General features: G+C 45.2%; 2 protein-coding genes across 2 annotated transcripts in view; one reads left to right on the top strand and one right to left on the bottom strand.

The window, feature by feature from the left end:
• Nucleotides 1-8,179, top strand: part of LOC120060990 (dual serine/threonine and tyrosine protein kinase-like) — a 45,987-nt gene extending 37,808 nt beyond the window's left edge. Inside the window, exons 11-15 of the mRNA XM_039010455.1 lie at nt 3,633-3,765; nt 3,868-3,981; nt 7,122-7,236; nt 7,333-7,467; nt 7,643-8,179. Coding sequence (XP_038866383.1) covers nt 3,633-3,765; nt 3,868-3,981; nt 7,122-7,236; nt 7,333-7,467; nt 7,643-7,830 — 685 coding nt within the window. The 3' untranslated portion in view covers nt 7,831-8,179. The remainder of the gene's footprint in view (nt 1-3,632; nt 3,766-3,867; nt 3,982-7,121; nt 7,237-7,332; nt 7,468-7,642) is intronic.
• Nucleotides 8,180-11,257: 3,078 nt separating this feature from the next.
• Nucleotides 11,258-24,376, bottom strand: part of LOC120020970 (cadherin EGF LAG seven-pass G-type receptor 2-like) — an 82,302-nt gene continuing 69,183 nt past the window's right edge. Inside the window, exons 18-33 of the mRNA XM_038964646.1 lie at nt 21,600-21,809; nt 20,980-21,163; nt 19,748-20,072; nt 18,661-18,828; nt 18,387-18,510; nt 17,992-18,192; nt 17,531-17,705; nt 14,410-14,522; nt 13,913-13,995; nt 13,489-13,615; nt 13,268-13,378; nt 12,929-13,059; nt 12,599-12,687; nt 12,266-12,427; nt 11,610-11,858; nt 11,258-11,484 (exon numbers count right to left, since the gene is read on the bottom strand). Coding sequence (XP_038820574.1) covers nt 11,258-11,484; nt 11,610-11,858; nt 12,266-12,427; nt 12,599-12,687; nt 12,929-13,059; nt 13,268-13,378; nt 13,489-13,615; nt 13,913-13,995; nt 14,410-14,522; nt 17,531-17,705; nt 17,992-18,192; nt 18,387-18,510; nt 18,661-18,828; nt 19,748-20,072; nt 20,980-21,163; nt 21,600-21,809 — 2,679 coding nt within the window. The remainder of the gene's footprint in view (nt 11,485-11,609; nt 11,859-12,265; nt 12,428-12,598; nt 12,688-12,928; nt 13,060-13,267; nt 13,379-13,488; nt 13,616-13,912; nt 13,996-14,409; nt 14,523-17,530; nt 17,706-17,991; nt 18,193-18,386; nt 18,511-18,660; nt 18,829-19,747; nt 20,073-20,979; nt 21,164-21,599; nt 21,810-24,376) is intronic.

Raw genomic sequence — 24,376 nt, 5'->3', positions numbered from 1 at the left:
AGGGCCTTGGTCAGGGAGGTGACCAAGAACCTGATGGTCAGTCTGACAGAGCTCATGCTGTGGGGATGTTTTTCAGGGACTGGGAGATTAGTCCGGATCGAGGGAAAGATGAACAGAGTAAAGTACCGAGAGATTCTTGATGAAAACCTGCTCAGGACCTCAGACTGGAGGGTAAAGGTTCATGTTCCAACAGGACAACAACCCTAAGCACACAGCCAAGACAACGCAGGAGTGGCTTTTGGACAAGTCTCTGAATGTCCTTCAGTGGCCCAGTCAGAGCCCGGACTTGAACCCGGTCGAACATCTCTGGAGAGACCTGAATATAGCTGTGCAGCGACGCTCCACATCCAGCTTGAGAGGATCTGCAGAGAAGAATGGGAGAAACTACCCAAATATGTGTGTCAAGCTTATAGTGTCATACCCAAGAGGACTCGCAGCCAAAGGTGCTTCAACAGGTACTGCGTAAAGGGTCTGAATACTTATGTAAATGTGATTTCACTTTTTTTATTCATTTGCCAAAATTTATAAAAACCTGTTTTTGCTTTGTCATTATGGGGTATTGTATGTAGATTTTAATCAATTTTCGAGTAAGTCCCGTTTTTATAGCATGCGGCAGAGGGAAAGTGCACAAACACGCCATAATCCTAGGCTACTAAAATGTTGCCGTCTGGCTTCGGTTTTTAAAGCTTGACAATGAATAACCAAAAGAGAACCTGCAACAGAACACCATGCAAAGGGGAAACAACTGCACAACATTTTAGCACATCATGCAGCAATGCTGCATTTTAAGTATAAATCTTAAAATAACTTACCTACCTTTTGTTATTTGCATTTTTAAAATACTTTTTGATTAGGGTCAAAGTAGCAAAGGCTTGACAAATAGGCCTATATTTACTTTGTTAAAATGCTATATCAAATCACATTTTATTTGTCACATGCTTTGTAAACAAAATATGTAGACTAACAGTGAAATGCTTACCTAGGGGTCCTTTTCCAACAATGGAGAGTTGAAAAAATATACAATAACAAAATAGAAATAGTGACACAAGGAATAAATACACATTTAATAACAATAACAAGTAAAAATAACATGGCTATATACATAGAGTACCAGTACCAATTTGATGTGCAGGGGTAGGAGGTAATTTTCTGCATTTTGTGTTATAGCCTGAATGGATTAAATTGGGAGATTTTTGTCACTGGCCTACACACAATACCTTGTAATGCCAAAGTGGAATTATGTTTTTTGAAATTTGTACACATTAATTACAAATGGAAAAACTTAAATGTCTTGACTCTAAGTATTCAGCTTAAATCTGTTCAGGGGTAGAAATGTGCTTAACAAGTCACATAAGTTGAATGGACTCTGTGCAATAATAGTTTTTAATATGATTTTTGAATGTCTACCTCATCTCTGTACACCACACATACAATTAATTATCTGTAAGGTTCCTCAGTCGAGCAGTGAATTTCATACACAGACCAGGGAGGTTTTCCAATGCCTCGCCAAGAAGGGCACCTAACGGTAGATGGGTAAACAATTTAAAAGTAGACCTTGAATATCCCTTTGAACATGAAGTAATTAATTACACTTTGGATGGTGAATCAATACACCCAGTCACTACAAAGATACAGGCGTCCTTCCTAACTCAGTTGCCTGAGAGGAAGGAAACCACTCAGGGATTTCACCATGAGGCCAATGGTGACTTTAAAACAGTTAATGCAGAAAGGAAATGCCATAGTCATTGTGAAAATTGACCCACTAAGAGCCTATTGTGAAGAACCCACATATATACTGCTCAAAAAAATAAAGGGAACACTAAAATAACACATCCTAGATCTGAATGAATGAAATATTCTTATTAAATACTTTTTTCTTTACATAGTTGAATGTGCTGACAACAAAATCACACAAAAATTATCAATGGAAATCAAATTTATCAACCCATGGAGGTCTGGATTTGGAGTCACACTCAAAATTAAAGTGGAAAACCACACTACAGGCTGATCCAACTTTGATGTAATGTCCTTAAAACAGATGTCCCAGATGTGCTCAATTGGATTCAGGTCTGGGGAACGGGCGGGCCAGTCCATAGCATCAATGCCTTCCTCTTGCAGGAACTGCTGACACACTCCAGCCACATGAGGTCTAGCATTGTCTTGCATTAGGAGGAACCCAGGGCCAACCGCACCAGCATATGGTCTCACAAGGGGTCTGAGGATCTCATCTCGGTACCTAATGGCAGTCAGGCTACCTCTGGCGAGCACATGGAGGGCTGTGCGGCCCCCCCCAAAGAAATGCCACCCCACACCATGACTGACCCACCGCCAAACCGGTCATGCTGGAGGATGTTGCAGGCAGCAGAACGTTCTCCACGGCGTCTCCAGACTGTCACGTGCTCAGTGTGGAAACTGCTTTCATCTGTGAAGAGCACAGGGCGCCAGTGGCGAATTTGCCAATCTTGGTGTTCTCTGGCAAATGCCAAATGTCCTGCACGGTGTTGGGCTGTAAGCACAACCTCCACCTGTGGACGTCGGGCCCTCATGCCACCCTCATGGAGTCTGTTTCTGACCATTTGAGCAGACACATGCACATTTGTGGCCTGCTGGAGGTCATTTTGCAGGGCTCTGGCAGTGCTCCTCCTGCTCCTCCTTGCACAAAGGCGGAGGTAGCGGTCCTGCTGCTGGGTTGTTGCCCTCCTACGGCCTCCTCCACGTCTCCTGATGTACTGGCCTGTCTCCTGGTAGCGCCTCCATGCTCTGGACACTACGCTGACAGACACAGCAAACCTTCTTGCCACAGCTCGCATTGATGTGCCATCCTGGATGAGCTGCACTACCTGAGCCACTTGTGTGGGTTGTAGACTCCGTCTCATGCTACCACTAGAGTGAAAGCACCGCCAGCATTCAAAAGTGACCAAAACATCAGCCAGGAAGCATAGGAACTGAGAAGTGGTCTGTGGTCACCACCTGCAGAACCACTCCTTTATTGGGGGTGTCTTGCTAATTGCCTATAATTTCCACCTGTTGTCTATTCCATTTGCACAACAGCATGTGAAATGTATTGTCAATCAGTGTTGCTTCCTAAGTGGACAGTTTGATTTCACAGAAGTGTGATTGACTTGGAGTTACATTGTGTTGTTCCCTTTTATTTTTTTGAGCAGTGTATATATGCTTGTTTTACTCAGTTTCTAAACAAAGAAAATGTAACCAATATGGCCTCAAAACATGGTTAAAACTATAATTTTGATATCATGGATGGTCAGTAGCTCTGTCTATACATTTTTAGAGAAGTTATTTCTCCAGGCCCATCCCTCAGCTTAGTACCGCACTAAAGCGGGTGAGACTGTTTTGTTATGGTTTCTACCGCTTTATTGCTGCTTTAAAGCTCACTAATGCAGGTCATGGAGAAGTAACTTCTCATGTGGCCAGATTTCAGTGTTGGAACTGGGACTGGTCTGCCCCCCTGTGGCTGTCAGAAGAATTTCATGCAGAAAGAAAAGGTTGTGTGTGCTAGTGAGCACTGTAAAAAGATTAGGAAACCACATTTCCACTTACACGAGGGTAGGATGTAATAATATGAAGATTGAAGACCTTATTTCTCCTACCTTCTCTATTGTGTATGGCTGCAGGTCCCTCCCTAAACATGAGCGTCTGGTGGATCTCCACGGCTCGGTGATTGACCACACGTACGGTGGGGGCTCCAGCATTGCTGTGCTGCTCATAATGGAGAGGCTTCACAGAGACCTCTACACAGGCTTGAAGGTAACCAGCAGACTCGCATATCTACCATGTACTCTAATATATCTCTTCTATCACAGGTCTGCCTGATCCCATGCCTCAGTCTCTCCTTTTCCTCTCTCCCAGGCTGGTTTATCACTAAAGGAGAGACTCCGGATCGCTCTGGATGTGGTGGAAGGCATTCGCTTCCTGCATGGTCAGGGGCTTCTACACCGAGACATCAAACTAAAGAACGTTCTAGTGAGTTAGCGTTAAAGGTGCTTTCTCTAATCATGCTGAATGTAACACTAGTGTTGTTTACCACATTGTCATATCATTTCAATTGTTTACATTGATTTAATTTTAGATGTAGTTCTAATGTGGTCATGGCTGACTGGCCATAGTAGAAACTCTCTCCAGCACTACACACCAATGAATTGCTCATTATTTCAGCATTCACATTCCGGCTGTGCTGCTTGCTTGGTTATGTAAGAATAGCCCCTCCCTGCCTACACAGTATGATGTTTGGCGGTGGAACGAAAGGGCTGGGTTTTAATGAATAAACAAGTTGTTTATTAGGTGTGTCGAGGCTTGGCCCCTCAGAACATGCTCCATGGCTAAATGTGGTTGCTTCATAGTGTATTTACGGTCTTTTATGTATTGCGTTCTCATCAATTCCAATGTTAGTCCATTATAGCCTAGTTAAATATGGTGAACATTTTTGCAGTCCACATGTTCTAATTGCATTGCTTCAATATGGAAATACATTGTTAAACAGGCTATAGCATTCACACTGATCTAGGGGCTAGGCATACTGTAAATGGCTAGAGCATTCACACTGATCTAGGGGCTAGGCATACTGTAAATGGCTAGAGCATTCACATTGATATAGGGGCTAGGCATACTGTAAATGGCTAGAGCATTCACATTGATATAGGGGCTAGGCATACTGTAAATGGCTAGAGCATTCACACTGATCTAGGGGCTAGGCATACTGTAAATGGCTAGAGCATTCACATTGATCTAGGGGCTAGGCATACTGTAAATGGCTAGAGCATTCACACTGATATAGGGGCTAGGCATACTGTAAATGGCTAGAGCATTCACACTGATCTAGGGGCTAGGCATACTGTAAATGGCTAGAGCATTCACACTGATCTAGGGGCTAGGCATACTGTAAATGGCTAGAGCATTCACACTGATCTAGGGGCTAGGCATACTGTAAATGGCTAGAGCATTCACACTGATCTAGGGGCTAGGCATACTGTAAATGGCTAGAGCATTCACACTGATCTAGGGGCTAGGCATACTGTAAATGGCTAGAGCATTCACACTGATCTAGGGGCTAGGCATACTGTAAATGGCTAGAGCATTCACACTGATCTAGGGGCTAGGCATACTGTAAATTGCAGTCTGGACAAACGTAGTCATTAAGCAAGATTACATTCACTAAGCTATTAAGGCCTGAAAATGGTGTATGGTGTATAATTCTAATCAAATTCTGATAACAAAACTTGTTTTAAATAGGCTATGACTAAATACAGTTACAGGCACCGTAAGTGCTCCTTGTGGGCGTATAATACATACAAGGCAACTTAAAAGGATTTAACATTTTAGTAATTTAGCAGAAATCTTATCCAGAGCGATGTAGTTGGTCCATTCATCTTAAGATTGCTCAGTGGGACAACCACATATCAGTCTTATTAGTAAGTACATTTTTCCTCAAGGCAGTGATCAGCAAAGTCGGCCAGTGATTTCGCGCACATCCAAACATTTAACGCAAGCTGGATGAAGATCCAATAGAAAGGGGGAATGTTCACTCACCGTTTTACTGCTCGCAAATGTAATGTTTTATAAACATCATGGAACCATTTTACAGATCATATTTCCACTTCTCCAGAAATAGCAGACACAATTTAATTGCATTTGAGCCATATTTTTTCGAATAAGTTTGATCTTGTTTGTTGTTTAATTACATTATAAAACAGTCTGCTTTTTAAACCAACTATATTTCTAAATTGGATCGGGTCAGAAGCATGATATCATGAATCGCTTCTTTTCCATTGCAGTGTGGTGCAACATGGTCTCAGAGCATTTCGCATTATTATGTACGTAAATCCGGGACACTATATTTAGTATATGTTATGTTTCCTATGGTACCTATTAATTTGTGGATGTCCATCAATTTTGTATGATGTTACCAATTACAATTTCTATTATATGTTACAAATTTGCTAACGTTAGCTAGGCTAGGGGTAAGTTTAGAAGTTAGGCTAAAGGGTTATTAGGGGAAGGGTTAGCTAAAATGTCTTTGCTAAGTAGCTAAAAAGTAGTTGGGAAGTTGCTAATTAGTTTAAATGCTAAAGTTGTTTAACCTTTGGGTTGCTAGACATTTGTGTTATACCATCTGTCTTATGTAACCATACCAAACGTAACATATCGTACTAATTTGACTGTCCCGGATTTACTATGTTACGTGTAGTCTGTGTGCACACGTAGGCCTACATGTCTTTACACACAACATTCGCACGTCTATACAAAATACTCGGCTCCTGTCAATTGTATCGTTACCTATGTGTGAGGCAGATTATAAAACAAATCTGCTGTTTGACATAGCATTCTAGGAGGTTTGGAGCACAGGTCTTTGGTAATTGAACGAGGTGTGCTCTTTGGAAATGGGGATGGATAGAATGCTCGAACAAGCAAAAATAATTATTTGTGTTAATAGTGAAAAAGCATGAGAGCAAAAACCTAACATATTTCAAAGCACTCTCAGTAGACCATTTAAACCCCCTTTCTTTAGAGGCTAATGGCTTGATTAAAGAAGCACCTATGCGATCCTGCTAAACAAGCCTTGATTAAGGGGAGGGTAGGCTAAGCTTGGTTTTTAATCAAATTAAACAGAATGGGGGTGGGGGAAACAATCGTTTGTTTCTAAATACGAGATTCACCGGCACAGAATGCATATCTCTTTTCCATGGGCACTGCGTGTCATGGTTGGATAGGCTGCGCTTCCATTCTCTTAATTTTATTATCAACTGAGTTACTGTTAAGACCTGCTTTTTGCTGGTCTTAACTTCCCATTAGCGCTGAATGAAATTGTCACGTTTTGCATGTGTTAAGGACACACCTCATATGTCCACCGCTCCAACCTCAGCGCAAGTGAGCTGATGTTAGACAGGTAAAATGCCAGTGCACCAGTTTTTACATGATGAAATTGCAAACTAATGTGCCGTTTGACACTTGCGGCTCCTTAGCGCCAGTCGCAAATAGAGTCCTGTATGTGCAAGACCTTAAATGTATGCTTTGAGAAACCAATATTTATGATCCTGACATGTCACGTCTTGTACACATCTTGCCAAGTGTTCCTAATGTGTTCCGGTCCTCTGGCCCTCCCTCAGTTGGACAAGCAGAACCGGGCCAAGATCACAGACCTGGGCTTCTGTAAGCCAGAGGCCATGATGTCTGGCAGCATCGTAGGAACCCCCATCCACATGGCCCCTGAGCTCTTTACAGGTCAAATATCCTGCTACTCAGTCGTAGTATTGCATCATAGACCACTTCTCATTCTAGGCTCTTTGATTTAACCACAAGTCTGACCTCTTTCTTCAGGAAAGTATGATAATTCTGTGGACGTCTATGCCTTCGGAATCCTGTTCTGGTATCTCTGCACTGGCTCTGTCAAACTCCCAGAGTCCTTTGAGAAATGCTCCAGCAAGGACCAGTTGTGGAATAACGTTAAAAAAGGTAATGTAGAATTCAAGCTCGAGCAAACCCACATCTAAATACTAATTCAACTGAATATGATCAAGACTTCAGCTTGCTGTAACACTTGTCTTTTATCCAGGACTTAGTGTGTATAGTTTGTTGACTGAATTGGGCTAGAGAGCTGCCAGGGCCTCATTTGTGCCCATGTTTTCAGGCGCGAGGCCTGAGCGGTTGGCCGGCTTTGATGAGGAATGCTGGCAGCTGATGGAGGCCTGCTGGAATGGAGACCCTTCCCAGAGGCCCCTGCTCGGCATCGTAGAGCCCAGCCTGCAAAGCATCATGGTACGGCTTTGTAAATGTGGCTCGCATCAGAAAAGCAGCAGCCTGGAGGACTCAAACTGACACACTCCAAGAGGACCACAGACTGTTGCAAAGGATTACGGTCAAAAGAAAAGTAATTTGTTGTATTTATGGAAAAAGGACAGTGTGCTTCTGGAAGGCCAAAAGAGGAGATGACCAAGACAGTTTTCCTCTTCCTTTAAAGGAGTTAAATATACACTATTTAAGATGAACTGAAACCGGACTCACATGTTTGTGCCGTGTGTATTTGTATAGTACAAACTCAGTCTAGCATATACTATGCTTTGCTCCATGCTAATTGCTGCTTGGTTATAGAATTGTTACTAGATATGAAATGTTTAAAATGCAAAAAAATATATAATTTTAGATTGTATTCCTGCATCTATGCAATTCCAACTTTTTTTAAATAAATGATTTTGACAAAATAATAAATTTTTGCTTCACTCTTACATAAGGTTCTGTTTTCAGGTCATACTAAGGATAATTTTTCTATTTGACTTGAAGTATCCTAACAATGCACAGAAGCCCGCCTTAAAGTGTAGTCTCAAAACTTGTGCTCTGGTCCCAGATGAGGATGATGGCTTTCGGGGGGCCAGAGGTTGTGAATAAAACTTTGTTCCAATCCAGACAATTCTACAATTGATGTCAAACACAGTTTAGGTATAAATGTCCCTCTCGCATTAGGTGGGAGCTGCAGCCCACTGAGTATTTTCACAATTCCTCAAAGTACACGTTAACATTGTTGTGCTCAGAGGATCCCTGTGTTTTGGTTGCAGTTCAGCACATTGGCCACAAGCGGGCTCAGCATTCTACTACACAGTTCAAGTGACATCCATGGAATGCTCTTATTAGCCTATTTCCCCAGAAAGAAAAATACCATGTCTGTTTGACTCATTGAATGTGTGAATTCCTTTACCAAATGGTTTCACAGAAAACTACAAGCCACATCAGTAACCTACTACAGGTCTTTGTTTTAAGCAGTTGATTGCTTTGCTCAATCCAGATAATGGGAAAAAACATTCACGCTACTCTCTATCTAGTGCTTCAGTTGAGTAAACAAACTGCAGTATGAAAATGGGAGGTTGCACTCATTTGTAGGCCTGATATTCAAATGTTAACCTTAATCAGTGTTGTAAAAAAAACTTTTGAACAATTGTCAATGCAGAAATGAACCTTGACACAGTATCATGAATGCTTACAGATGTCATTTTAGGGCGCACCAGTGCAAACAGTTCTCAGGAACTAGTGGTAAGAACTTAACGCTGATAGAAATGTTGTACACAGCAAAACAACAGGTTATATTTCTTGAACTGCTTTTTATAAGTGGGAATGTAGAGGTGTACAGTTTATTCAATTGAAGATGAAGTATTAGTGTTTCTTTTTACAGAACTCTTCACATTGGAATACATGTCAAAGAGTTTTACAGCAGAAGTTTGCAAATATTTCACAAAAACAATGGAACGATCTAATCTATAAAATACAAAGTCGTTTAGTCGCCGATTCAAATGAAAGCATATATCCCTTGGACAAAAACATTGAAAATGGGAACATTCTCAGAGTTTATACAAAAATTTGCTCCCAACAATTTACAAAAGTAAAGATATCAAAATTTCTTCACACGCAGGCTCTTTTCCTCCAATGATAATGCAATAAAATGAAGGCGAAATGGTGGAGAAAGGCAGACATTCTCACCTCTAGTGTCTATGTGTATGACAGCTGACTAGTCGCTGTTGCCTTTAAACATCCTTCAGTAGTGAGAGAAACTTTACGGTGCGTGACCCCATGGCCTCTCACTGTTCTCCAGCCACACTTCAACAGGAGTCCTTTCCTCCAGTGCAGAGCACAGTGTAGTGGTTTGGGTGGAGCTGTTCAGTATAAAGACATTTTGTACTGACTCTTCCTGTCCACCAGCTCAGGCTGGCAGCTTCCTGAGACTGGAGTGGAGAAATGAGTTCTCTCTACAGCAAAACTCAAATGGCCCTCAGTAGAACAACTAAATCCTTGAACAAAACTGTACAGGTCACCCTTTCTGAGATTACAAACTAGTTAAGCTTCTTGAGGAAATTCCCTGAACTTTTAAAATCTTACAGCTAAATGACCCAGCCAAAGGAGGACTTCATTGTTCTTAGTCTCCGGAGTTTGAAACAAACATAAACACAAACAAAACTGAATCAGCTCCAGTTGACTACCTGCACATCTGGCCGGGTAGTGTAAATTATTTTAAAAAGTGCATCGCTTCAAGTATGTAAACAAACAATGATTTAAAAAGAGAGACTCATTCCATCAGTGCGCTGGAGCCTGGGCCCTTGCAGAGACTCCTGAGGTTTTGGCACTCACACACATTCATGCACGCGCGCACACACACATGCAGAGAAAAAAAATTGGGGAAGGAGAGAGGGTACTCCATTGATCTCCAGGTGTGGACAGTCCAACGCTCTCTGTCTCAGACATCAGCTCCTGTTACTCAGAGAAAAGTAAGCATGGCGATGAGGGCCGAGGCTCTATGACCTGCAAAGACACACCCCTCCGTCAGCCGGCTCATATGGAGGGGTTGCGGTGGCTGCTGGGAAAATGGAGGGTGGATGGATGGGGGACAAACGTTACACAACACGGGGAAAACAGAAGGAACAGAAAACAATGAATGAGAATGATTCACGTACACACAGTGTGAGGTGATTATGGGATTATTATTTTGGTTATAAGGGGTGAAGGATACTGAATGATCGATCGATAAGAAGACAATGATCCTGATTTCAAATGAGGATCAAGTGCTTCAGTGAATAAAATTAAAGAATAGGAATCTATGTTTTTTGGAGAGAGAGAGAGAGAGAACAGAGATTGATGGTTAGTAAGCTACAATACTCTGCACTGTAGACACTGGTCATAAAATGATTTTGCTTGTACTTAGCAGTTTATATTAACTCATCAAAAGTAGCTTTTACCAAGTCCCTCTGTTTATGGAACTAACAGTATTTTGTTCCCAACATGATAAAAATCACCTGATCATGGGAGTTGCTTGACATCTTACCACATTGGAGTCTGAGCTCATTGATGAGAATGTGACCGGTACTCTATGTATTGGACTTTTAACAAGCTAGCATGCTAAAATCAACACTACATAGGCAAAGAAGAACAGGGGACAGACTACACACAATGGTGACGGGGGCACGACACACACTGAAGACAGCAGCAAGACACATTCAGTGGGAAATCAATTCTTTCACATCAAACTGGTAGACTGGTGTGCAGAAAATATGACATGCAGTATACAACACAAAGCAACATTTCAATACATAAGTACTAACAAATATCTTAACTTCTATCTAAGAGCTGTTGGTTTGGATTCTATGACATTGTGATGTACTATATGTGTTGCTGTGTTTGTGATCTGCACTGGGTTGTGTTCACACAGAGCGGTGTATTCTGTTTGGACGTGGGTCATGTTTGGTGCTCGGTGTTGTGATGACACTCACTCTGACCCTGATGAGTCACCGTCCACTGTCCCCGCCTTGATGCTCATGGCGACACCATTCAGCTGATCTGGTAAGCTGGGCTTGGCCCCGCCCCCTCGGCTCTCACTGGAAGAGGAGCCCTGGGAGGAGGCGTGGCCAAGAGCGTTCTCCGACAGCTCGTTATGGATGCGGTTGATACCATTTCTCTCCGCAATGGGGGAGAGCTGCTTCTTCTTCAGGATTCCTGCATTTGAAAAGACATATCCTAAACATTTCTGAAGTTCTGGAAATCCCACCTCTACAAAGATATAGAGTGGAACTAACATGTGGAATGTTGCAGCAGGGTTGATGTTTGGGTTTGTTGCTGACCTTTCTGTGGGTGTGTGTTGAGGTTGGGCAGACTGGGCAGACTGGGCAGCAGCATCACGTGGTCCTTCCCATAGCCCCCTGCCTTGTCCCCTGGCCTGTCGTCTGGCATGCCTCGGTGGTCCCGTGTCTGGCCCAGTTCAGGGTTGCCCAGAGACTCTACCTTTAGCCTTCCTGCTCCCCCCAGGCCCTCACTGTTGCTAGCTGTTGTCACATACTCCCCTGGCCAGTACAGCTTACTCAGGTTGTTATCTGACGAACACCCAGACAACTTTAAGACTACATCTTAAATGCTTGATGCATTAAATCGTGGTGTAAGCTGTTGTCTTACAAGACCAGAATCTGGTAATTCAGGTGTTATTTATACATGTTTAAGTAAGATTCATAACATTCATGTTCTGCTCAGAAGTGGATTCATTTAAACCCAGACAATTGTGTACAGTGTAGGTGTATTCTATTGAAGATTTGTCTGGTCTGTGTGTGATGTTTGGGTGTGGTGTACTGTTAAAGCAGAAGTGTGTGAGCGGTATTATCAAGAGTGTTACTGCATGGGGCTGTGTTCACATACCACCTGCGTGTGGTCTACTGACAGTGAGGTATTATAGGTGTGAGGTCGTATAGAGTTGGTGACTCGGTGTATTATAGATGCGAGGTCATACCCTGAGGGTGTGGTCTCTTGGACACATTGGATGCCATGCTTTCCCAGCATTCATCTGGTGGGTAGGGCCCCTCCTCCTCGCTGTCAGAGGAGTGTGTGGAGGCGTACGATCCACTCTGGTCATCCTCCAGAGACAGGTCACTGTCCGAGTCCGAGTTGTGATCTGTTGTTGCACACACACAAGTTAAGATGATGACCAATGAGTGTTGTAGAAATATACATACATTGACCATATGAGATGAATACTCTGTATGCCTCTCTGTGTTTGAGCTATGCACCAAAGCTGCTAAAGGCAGTCACAGTGATCCTAATGACATTAAAATGGGAGACCTACCATCTAAATGCTCTTTAGTTTCATGGAAGAGTGAGCCGTGCTCGTTCAGAGCGATGTGTACCTGGCTATTATTCAGGCCACCATCATCCCTGAAAAACACAACAGGACTTGTAACAGGACAAACAAAGCCCTGGTCTCCTCAATGTAAGTTGGTATGTGGCTTTGATAGGGGTGTTCTATCTGTATTACAGTACATAACAATGACCATCATAAAACCCACACATTTTCAATTAACCTGGAAAGAAAACATGTTCTAGTACGCAATGATGCAGGAGGGCCTAAACAGCATGTGTCAATGGGGCCTGTTGTGTCCCTCTGTGCTTACCCTACCTAAGGACAAAGGGGACATAGCTCTGCTGGCTCTTGCCGCTCTGCAGGGTGTCGTTCAGAGAGACACTGGAGTCTCCAAACGGCAGGTGGTACAGTCTGCCATCCATGTAGCTGGTGTTACAGTTATATGACTGGAGGAAGAGAGGAAGAAAATAGGAGAGGTATAAGTTAGTAGGTAGTAAGTCATATCAAATTCTGTTTTATTTGTTTGGTGCTTTAGTTAATGTCCTTAGTAATATAAGTACAAGCATAAAGGCCATGATGGAGGCCTACAGCTGTGCATGTCTGTACTAGGCCTTGGATGACTGGTGACATCCCTATACAGTACGAGAGATTTACAGAGGGCTTGGACTTGATCATGTGATCCGGGCGTTTGCGGCTGCAGCAGTAGCGCATGGCGTTCCTCGCCTCCTTGTTGAACACAATGCGGAAGAAGAAGATGAAGGGACCCTGGAATAGACAGACCAAATAATGTCAATGGAGCAAGCATACTTGACAGTCAAACCAGTGACTAATAGTCTTTAAATCCTGGTTTAAGTGAAACAAAAAACAGTGTTTACTTGAAGACAGTTGAATCCAGCAAACAAGTAGTGGAAGATGATCATGTCACTGTTGACTGAGAGTATAGCTAACAGACATGTGACAGTGACCAGGAGGAGAACCCCACATGACGTCCTCAGCCCGGAGCTAGACACAGACAGACAGAAAGACACACGTAAGATGAGAACATCACAAAGGTTACATTAGGATAAGTGAGTTTTCAGAGGATATAGAAATATGTTTTTCACTTTTATGCAATCCATCATGAGCCAACAACCACAGTTTAGTGAATTGGCAGCTTCACTCTCCATTCAATGACACAATGCACTCTCTTGTGGTCTCTAAAGTGCTGTAGTCATGTACCCTTGGGGTACAACAGCATGCCTGTGTTAATGACAGAATTTGTGTTGTTTTTATTCAGGCAGCAGTGGGCAGGACACTCACATAGGGGGCTCTTTCTTTTCAAAGCTGTGGTGTCTCATGGAGCAGGATGCTCTGGAGGCCAGGATATACAGGAAGATGTTCATCTGGAAAACACAAAATACAATTAAACTATGTATTACTGTATAACATAAAGGCATACTATTATACAACTCTAGTATATACGGTACCAGTCAAAAGTTAAGACACACCTACTCATTCCAGAGTTTTTCTTTATTTTTTACAATTTTCTACATTGTAGAATAATAGTGAAGACGTCAAAACTATGAAATAACACATATGGAATCATGTAGTAACCAAAAAAAAGTGTTAATCAAATATTTGAGATTCTTCAAAGTAGCCACCCTTTGCCTTGACAGCTTTGCATTATTCTACAATGTAGAAAATAGTAAAACAAATAAATAAAAACTTGAATGAGTAGGTGTGTCCAAACTTGACTGGTACTGTAAATATCATACAATACACTGTATTAGAGATCTGATGAGGTGGAGTGTACTCACAGACACCACCATGGCGATGGGCCCTGCCAAGCTCCAGATCAGAGTGTCGTACACGGACAGCCAGCAGAAGTCTGGGTTCCCATAACCCTCTGGGTCCAGTCCGACCGCCAGGCCTGGACGACACAACCACCAAACACACCAGTAACTAACAAATAACTACAGTAAGGCTTTCAACCGTTCTAATTGGATACATGAGTTGGCATTGTGTGTCTGTGTGTTTGTGTATGCAAGCATGCGTTAGTGTGTGCATCAGTGTGTGTCAAGTTTTTATTGTTACGTGCACTAGTACAGTGAAATGCCTTTCTTGCTTGCTCTTTCCCAATAATGCAGAAGCAATATATACACTGCTCAAAAAAATAAAGGGAACACTTAAACAACACAATGTAACTCCAAGTCAATCACACTTCTGTGAAATCAAACTGTCCACTTAGGAAGCAACACTGATTGACAATAAATTTCACATGCTGTTGTGCAAATGGAATAGACAAAAGGTGGAAATTATAGGCAATTAGCAAGACACCCCCAAAAAAGGAGTGATTCTGCAGGTGGTGACCACAGACAACTTCTCAGTTCCTATGCTTCCTGGCTGATGTTTTGGTCACTTTTGAATGCTGGCGGTGCTCTCACTCTAGTGGTAGCATGAGACGGAGTCTACAACCCACACAAGTGGCTCAGGTAGTGCAGTTCATCCAGGATGGCACATCAATGCGAGCTGTGGCAAAAAGGTTTGCTGTGTCTGTCAGCGTAGTGTCCAGAGCATGGAGGCGCTACCAGGAGACAGGCCAGTACATCAGGAGACGTGGAGGAGGCCGTAGGAGGGCAACAACCCAGCAGCAGGACCGCTACCTCCGCCTTTGTGCCAGGAGGTGCACTGCCAGAGCCCTGCAAAATGACCTCCAGCAGGCCACAAATGTGCATGTGTCTGCTCAAACGGTCAGAAACAGACTCCATGAGGGTGGTATGAGGGCCCGACGTCCACAGGTGGGGGTTGTGCTTACAGCCCAGCACCGTGCAGGACGTTTGGCATTTGCCAGAAAACACCAAGATTGGCAAATTCGCCACTGGCGCCCTGTGCTCTTCACAGATGAAAGCAGGTTCACACTGAGCACATGAGCACATGTGAAAGACGTGACAGAGTCTGGAGACGCCGTGGAGAACGTTCTGCTGCCTGCAACATCCTCCAGCATGACCGGTTTGGCGGTGGGTCAGTCATGGTGTGGGGTGGCATTTCTTTGTGGGGCCGCACAGCCCTCCATGTGCTCAGCCCAGCCTGACTGCCATTAGGTACCGAGATGAGATCCTCAGACCCCTTGTGAGACCATATGCTGACACATGCACATTTGTGGCCTGCTGGAGGTCATTTTGCAGGGCTCTGGCAGTGCACCTCCTGGCACAAAGGCGGAGGTAGCGGTCCTGCTGCTGGGTTGTTGCCCTCCTACGGCCTCCTCCACGTCTCCTGATGTACTGGCCTGTCTCCTGGTAGCGCCTCCATGCTCTGGACACTACGCTGACAGACACAGCAAACCTTTTTGCCACAGCTCGCATTGATGTGCCATCCTGGATGAACTGCACTACCTGAGCCACTTGTGTGGGTTGTAGACTCCGTCTCATGCTACCACTAGAGTGAGAGCACCGCCAGCATTCAAAAGTGACCAAAACATCAGCCAGGAAGCATAGGAACTGAGAAGTTGTCTGTGGTCACCACCTGCAGAATCACTCCTTTTTTGGGGGTGTCTTGCTAATTGCCTATAATTTCCACCTTTTGTCTATTCCATTTGCACAACAGCATGTGAAATTTATTGTCAATCAGTGTTGCTTCCTAAGTGGACAGTTGGATTTCATAGAAGTGTGATTGACTTGGAGTTACATTGTGTTGTTTAAGTGTTCCCTTTATTTTTTTGAGCAGTGTATATATATTTTTTTTAAGTCAAGTTGATCAAAAACAAGAAATTGAAATAAGAACACGAGAAAGTAAGTAACTTATATACAGGATCAGTTCCAGAGTCAGAGCCAATACCATATTTACAATGTGCAGGGATACTGGAGTGGTAGGGTTAGATATGTATAGGGGTAAGGTGACTTGGCATCAGGATATATGATAAACAGAGTAACAGCAGCGGATATGATTGTACGCGAGTGTGTGTGCGTGTGTGTGTGTGTGTGTGTGTGTAGAGTCAGTATGAATGTTTATGCATGTAATGTGTGTGTGAGAAAAGTGTGTGTGTGTGTTGGAGTGTCAGTGTGAGGGAGTGTGTAGAATGTGCATAGAGTGAGTGTGTGATTGTGTATAGAAAAGAAAGTTAAAATAGACAGGTCAATGCAGATAGTTCGTCTAGCTATTTAGCAGTCTTATGGCTGGAATAGAAGCTGTCAGACTTCATACACCGGTACCGCTTGTCGTGCGGAAGCAGAGAGAACAGTTTATTGCTTGGGTGGCTGGAGTCTAACAATTTTTCTGATATAGAGGTCCTGGATGGCAGGGAGCTCAGCCTCAGTGATGTACTGGGCCGTACGCACTACCCTCTGTAGCGCCATGTGATGGAGGGCGGTGCACGTGCCATACAAAGCAGTGATGCAGCCAGTCAAGATGCTCTTCATGGTGTAGCTGGAGAACTTTGAGGATTTGAGGGCCAAATCTTTTCAACCTCCTGGGAGGGAAGAGGCGTTGTCGCGCCTGTTCGCGTGTGTGGACCAGTTTAAGTACTTAGTGATTTGTACACCCAGGAACTTGAAGCTCTCGACCCGCTCTGCTGCAGCCCCGTCGATGGGGACGTACTCGCCCTCGTTTCCTGTAGTCCACAATCAGCTCCTTGGTCTCACTGACGTTGAAGGAGAGATTGTTGTCCTGGCACCACAGTGTCGTCACTGACCTCCTCCCTGTAGGCTGTCTAATCGTCGCAGGTAATCAGGCCTACCCACTGTCATGTCGTCAGAAAACTTGATAATGGTATTGGAGTCGTGTGTGGCCACGCAGTCGTGGGTGAACCGGGAGTACAGGAGGGGACTAAGCACGCAACCCTGTGTGGCCCCCCATGTTGAGGGTCAGCGTAGCGGAGGTGATGTTGCCTACCCTCACCACCTGGGGTCGGTCCATCAGTGTGTGTGTGTGTATTGTTCAGACCTGTGATGAAGGCGGGCACGCCCCAGCCAATCATGTAGTAGAATCGCATGGGTCCGTAGTTGATGTCTCGTATTTCGCTCAGCATGCGGTAGACGTGCAGGCCCTCCAGGAAGAGCCAGGAGAAGGTGCACAGGTAGAAAAAATGCAGCAGGATGGCGATGATTGTGCACATAAACTACAGACACGGGGGGAGAGAGAGAGAGCGAGGGGGAGAGAGAGGGGGAGAGAGAGCGAGAGTGAAAGGAAGGGAACTTATTATACTTTATATTACAGGGCTCAAAGTGGGCAGAATGCTTTGATGATTTTTCCTTTGTTTTTAATCAGATCCATATCAGACACCTATTCCAAACAGAGGAGAGGGAAGGTAGGATATTGAAAGTGGTGTACTGAACCGAGATCGACAGGGGGTAAAATACAGTATTAAAAGGTAGACAGAAAATAACTTTGTTCCAGTAGTTTACCGGGTTGTCTGCCAGGTTAATGCCCAGGATGAAGATGAGTTCGGAGATGAAGAGGGCGGTGGCACCATTGTTGATGATGCTGGTCTTGTTGCAGTGCATGGCCCGCAGGCAGAGGAGGAAGAGCGTGGTGAGGAAGAGGAAGCCCAGAGTCACGCTCACCGTGCTCCACGTCACCAGCTTCACCGGAAGGATCTCACCGTTCTGAGAAGGAAGAGAGGAAGAGGAGGGTGGAGGAAAAGTTTAGTTTAAGAAGAGCTTTGTTTGGTCATTATAGTGAACAAGACCACTATAGGGTGTGGTCTGAGGTGTATTGAGGTTGATAAAGTGAAGTCTAGACTCGTACAGCATAAGTTGTAATTCTGTCTAGTGTTGTGTAGTGGTGTGGCCTTGCTCACCTCTCTCCTAGAGATGTCCATGAGAACAGCGAAGCTGGTCATGTGGTAACACTGGCAGCTGATGTGAGTGTTGTTCCTGAACACCACCTCACAGCCTTTGGCTGACCAGCCTCCGTTCCCCGCTCTGACAAACAAAAACAACAGTCAAACAATGCGATGACAGATTATTAGGTTTCAACCTAATCCTTTATATAACTTTTAAGTCTTTGTTTCTACAGCTCAAAGTTGAAATAGCTAGTGTGTGTGTGTGTGTGTGTGTGTGTGTAAAACTCACAGTATGGAGTGGTTCCAGAAGACACAGATGGGTTTGGAGCGCTCCTCGGTGGTGACCATGCGGAACTGCACAGTGATGGGTTTGTCCAGCATGTGCTGCAGCAGCTCCTCGTTGTCATGAACCGTGATGCTGACCACCGGGGAGTTGATGACCGGACGCTTAGGCACTCTGGTGGAAATCACACAAAACCACTAATTCATTCTTCAACAGGAACCTTGTTGCTGCTCTTCCTCCTCCTCATTAATAATTTTCTCCAATTCTAAATTGGCCCCTAACCCCTACACCAGGGCTGCCCAACCCTCTTCCTGGAGATCTACCGTCCTGTGGGTTCAGTCCAACCCTCTTCCTGGAGATCTACCGTCCTGTGGGTTTTCAGTCCAACCCTCTTCCTGGAGATCTACCGTCCTGTGGGTTTTCAGTCCAACCCTAATTTAACACACCTGATTCTACTAATTAGCTGCTCAACAAGACCTTAACTAGCTGAATCAGATATGCTAAATTAGGATTGGACTGAAAACCTACAGGACATTAGATCTCCAGGAAGAAGGTTGGGCAGCCCTGCCCTGCACCCTCCATACTCCACTGGTGGCCGGAGGTATGGATCTGGACCCAAAAGGGGTCAATTACGTATCGCGAGTACCGACTACTATATTCTTTATGAACTCGGTCAGGCTTCGACCACTGGGATCATATAAACACACAAGACATGGAACAATGTGTCGAATTGCAAGAAATTGGCTTAAAAACTGCAAAATTTTCTCTCCGCTAACAAGAGGGCTGTGAACAGTTTGGGGTTGGCATGGATTGCGAGGTGGGGGTTTGTTACTACGACAATAAAATATCAATCTGGTCCTTTGTCACGTAGGCAATTTGTGTGACCAGACCTTATCAAATAGTACCTGCGTCCCCCTGCCTTAGACCTTTGTGTAGATATGAAAGGATCAGCAATATGGCAGAAATACTACCAGGGAAATGTAGACCCATGAACATTTTACTAGTATGTATCCAATTAAATCTATGTGAAGTATCTAGAGGTAGGAGGCAAGGGGTCAATATGGAATCAGGTCCCTGTCTCCCTCTGTCTCACCTGAGACTCCTCTTATCAGGGTCGTAGCTCGCAGGCAGCAACGAGGCCAGGCTGTGGAAGATGATCACGCTAGCGATGGCCTCCTGCTCAGGGTCGTCAGGACCTCGATGTCGCCTGTTTCTGTTGGACGTGTGGTTTCTCACAGAGGATTCTGGGAAGGTGTCCAGGTGGCGGTGGCCCTTGGTCTCCATTGGCGGCTTGAAGACGGAGTCGGGGAGGGTGACGGCAGTCTCCTGGTCCTGAGGCCTCAGCCCTCTCAGAGACTGGTAGCGAGGGAGCTTGGCTCCCGCAAAGTTCATCTTCTGGAGGCGATCTATTGAGATGACTGTTGAGAACATCCAACACAGATAGGGTAGGTTAGACATCAGACAAACCACTAGAAATAGATAGATGGCTAGATGTTCAGTTTGTGAATCCTACAACTTATGGAATAATATTTAACAAATATTCCAAGTGACAAAAAAAACTGTCTACATCGGGGCTCTCCAACCCTGTTCCTGGAGAGCTACCCTCCTGTAAGTTTTCTCTCCGACCCTGTTCCTGGAGAGCTACCCTCCTGTAAGTTTTCTCTCCAACCCTGTTCCTGGAGAGCTACCCTCCTGTAAGTTTTCTCTCCAACCCTGTTCCTGGAGAGCTACCCTCCTGTAAGTTCTCTCTCCAACCCTGTTCCTGGAGAGCTACCCTCCTGTAAGTTCTCTCTCCAACCCTGTTCCTGGAGAGCTACCCTCCTGTAAGTTCTCTCTCCAACCCTGTTCCTGGAGAGCTACCCTCCTGTAAGTTTTCTCTCCAACCCTGTTCCTGGAGAGCTACCCTCCTGTAAGTTTTCTCTCCAACCCTGTTCCTGGAGAGCTACCCTCCTGTAAGTTTTCTCTCCAACCCTGTTCCTGGAGAGCTACCCTCCTGTAAGTTCTCTCTCCAACCCTGTTCCTGGAGAGCTACCCTCCTGTAAGTTTTCTCTCCAACCCTGTTCCTGGAGAGCTACCCTCCTGTAAGTTTTCTCTCCGACCCTGTTCCTGGAGAGCTACCCTCCTGTAAGTTTTCTCTCCAACCCTGTTCCTGGAGAGCTACCCTCCTGTAAGTTTTCGCTCCAAACCCAGCTGTAACTAACCTGATTCAGCTTATCAACCAGCTCTCCAGGAACAGGGTTGGAGAGCCCTGGTCTACATAAAATTGTGTATTTCTGTCCGACATAACATCTATACCTAGTGTAAAGCAAAGTAGACCACACTCACCTATGTGTGGTGTGACAATGGTGAAGGGGCTGAGGTAAGTCTTCCTCATGTTCTGTGCAAGGGTGTTGGCGTACTCCTCATACTGGTGCAGTAGGGCCGCCGTGCCCCCCTCCGTCTGCTGGATCAGCTCCCAGTGTGGCCGTGTGCCCGGGGACAGGATGGCACTGCCCACCTGCACCAGGTTCTGATGTTGGGAGGAGGGCAGAGGGTCAGAGAGACAGACTGGAATAGGGTGGTGGAGGCAAATGTGTTGTGTTCAGTTACCTACAGAGTTTATCCGAGATGCATGCTGTATTGTGTCATGTGCAGAGGAGGCTGTTGGGAGGAGCTATATGAGGACGGGCTCATTGTAATGGCTGGAATGGAATTAATGGAATGGATTCAAATATTTGGTTTCCATATGTTTGATGTGGTTGAAAGCGTTCCATTTTTCCATCTCAGCAATTACAATGAGCATGTCCTCTTATAGCTCCTCCCACCAGCCTCCTCTGGTCATGTGGTGTTATGCTGTATTAACTGTGTTGCGCTGCCAGGTGTTGCCTTATGCGGCACTGCATGGTGGTGTGTTACACTCTGCAATATTGTGTTGTGCTGTGTAGTGTTGTGTGTTGTTGTGTTACCTCAGTGAAGTGGACGTCCTGGGTGGCGGTCAGGCTGAAGCCCTGCTGGTGGCTCTCGTACTGCAGTAGACTCTGGGTGAGGCGGTAGGCCACCTTCACATCACTGCCGTAGTACTCCACCGTGTGCAGCGTGGCGTTGGCCAACATGGCTGCCGTCTGCTGGACCCGCCCAGAGTCCAGGAGAGACGCGTTACGGGAAAGCTTTTCCGACTGGACAAGGGAGAGAGAGAACAGTCTTACAGCACCATTTTATATTGTATTTAATAAGTTGTGTATATGCAGGGCTCCCTTGTAAAAGTGACCTTGGTCTCAATGGTAACTAAAATAAATGTAAAACAAAAAGACCTAACTCTGCTATATTACAGCAATAAAATCAGTTCATCATTCAACTTAATAGCATAAATCATTGAAGTGAATGGATTCATATAAATGTGAGCTGATGAGGGGTAAATGAGTCTAGCTCTAGTGGAGCTGTATGAGGGGTAAATGAGTCTAGCTCTAGTGGAGCTGTATGAGGGGTAAATGAGTCTAGCTCTAGTGGAGCTGTATGAGGGGTAAATGAGTCTAGCGCTAGTGGAGCTGTATGAGGGGTAAATGAGTCTAGCGCTAGTGGAGCTGATGAGGGGTAAATGAGTCTAGCTCTACTGGAGCTGATGAGGGGTAAATGAGTCTAGCTCTAGTGGAGCTGTATGAGGGGTAAATGAGTCTAGCTCTAGTGGAGCTGATGAGGGGTAAATGAGTCTAGCGCTAGTGGAGCTGATGAGGGGTAAATGAGTCTAGCGCTAGTGGAGCTGTATGAGGGGTAAATGAGTCTAGCGCTAGTGGAGCTGATGAGGGGTAAATGAGTCTAGCGCTAGTGGAGCTGATGAGGGGTAAATGAGTCTAGCTCTAGTGGAGCTGTATGAGGGGTAAATGAGTCTAGCGCTAGTGGAGCTGATGAGGGGTAAATGAGTCTAGCGCTAGTGGAGCTGATGAGGGGTAAATGAGTCTAGCGCTAGTGGAGCTGTATGAGGGGTAAATGAGTCTAGCGCTAGTGGAGCTGATGAGGGGTAAATGAGTCTAGCTCTAGTGGAGCTGATGAGGGGTAAATGAGTCTAGCGCTAGTGGAGCTGTATTAGGGGTAAATGAGTCTAGTGCTAGTGGAGCTGTATGAGGGGTAAATGAGTCTAGCGCTAGTGGAGCTGATGAGGGGTAAATGAGTCTAGCGCTAGTGGAGCTGTATGAGGGGTAAATGAGTCTAGCGCTAGTGGAGCTGTATTAGGGGGTAAATGAGTCTAGCGCTAGTGGAGCTGTATGAGGGGTAAATGAGTCTAGCTCTAGTGGAGCTGTATGAGGGGTAAATGAGTCTAGCGCTAGTGGAGCTGTATGAGGGGTAAATGAGTCTAGCGCTAGTGGAGCTGATGAGGGGTAAATGAGTCTAGCGCTAGTGGAGCTGATGAGGGGTAAATGAGTCTAGCGCTAGTGGAGCTGTATTAGGGGGTAAATGAGTCTAGCGCTAGTGGAGCTGTATGAGGGGTAAATGAGTCTAGCGCTAGTGGAGCTGATGAGGGGTAAATGAGTCTAGCGCTAGTGGAGCTGTATGAGGGGTAAATGAGTCTAGCGCTAGTGGAGCTGTATGAGGGGTAAATGAGTCTAGCGCTAGTGGAGCTGTATGAGGGGTAAATGAGTCTAGCGCTAGTGGAGCTGATGAGGGGTAAATGAGTCTAGCGCTAGTGGAGCTGATGAGGGGTAAATGAGTCTAGCGCTAGTGGAGCTGTATGAGGGGTAAATGAGTCTAGCGCTAGTGGAGCTGTATGAGGGGTAAATGAGTCTAGCTCTAGTGGAGCTGTATGAGGGGTAAATGAGTCTAGCGCTAGTGGAGCTGATGAGGGGTAAATGAGTCTAGCTCTAGTGGAGCTGTATGAGGGGTAAATGAGTCTAGCGCTAGTGGAGCTGATGAGGGGTAAATGAGTCTAGCGCTAGTGGAGCTGTATGAGGGGTAAATGAGTCTAGCGCTAGTGGAGCTGATGAGGGGTAAATGAGTCTAGCGCTAGTGGAGCTGATGAGGGGTAAATGAGTCTAGCGCTAGTGGAGCTGATGAGGGGTAAATGAGTCTAGCGCTAGTGGAGCTGATGAGGGGTAAATGAGTCTAGCGCTAGTGGAGCTGATGAGGGGTAAATGAGTCTAGCTCTAGTGGAGCTGATGAGGGGTAAATGAGTCTAGCGCTAATGGAGCTGTATGAGGGGTAAATGAGTCTAGCGCTAGTGGAGCTGATGAGGGGTAAATGAGTCTAGCTCTAGTGGAGCTGATGAGGGGTAAATGAGTCTAGCTCTAGTGGAGCTGATGAGGGGTAAATGAGTCTAGCGCTAGTGGAGCTGTATGAGGGGTAAATGAGTCTAGCTCTAGTGGAGCTGATGAGGGGTAAATGAGTCTAGCGCTAGTGGAGCTGATGAGGGGTAAATGAGTCTAGCGCTAGTGGAGCTGATGAGGGGTAAATGAGTCTAGCTCTAGTGGAGCTGATGAGGGGTAAATGAGTCTAGCGCTAGTGGAGCTGTATGAGGGGTAAATGAGTCTAGCGCTAGTGGAGCTGATGAGGGGTAAATGAGTCTAGCGCTAGTGGAGCTGATGAGGGGTAAATGAGTCTAGCTCTAGTGGAGCTGATGAGGGGTAAATGAGTCTAGCGCTAGTGGAGCTGTATGAGGGGTAAATGAGTCTAGCGCTAGTGGAGCTGATGAGGGGTAAATGAGTCTAGCGCTAGTGGAGCTGATGAGGGGTAAATGAGTCTAGCGCTAGTGGAG

This window comes from Salvelinus namaycush, chromosome 2 (assembly GCF_016432855.1).
Source record: "Salvelinus namaycush isolate Seneca chromosome 2, SaNama_1.0, whole genome shotgun sequence".
Classification (NCBI taxonomy): Eukaryota; Metazoa; Chordata; class Actinopteri; order Salmoniformes; family Salmonidae; genus Salvelinus; species Salvelinus namaycush.
This window is presented reverse-complemented; position numbering and strand designations above follow the sequence as displayed.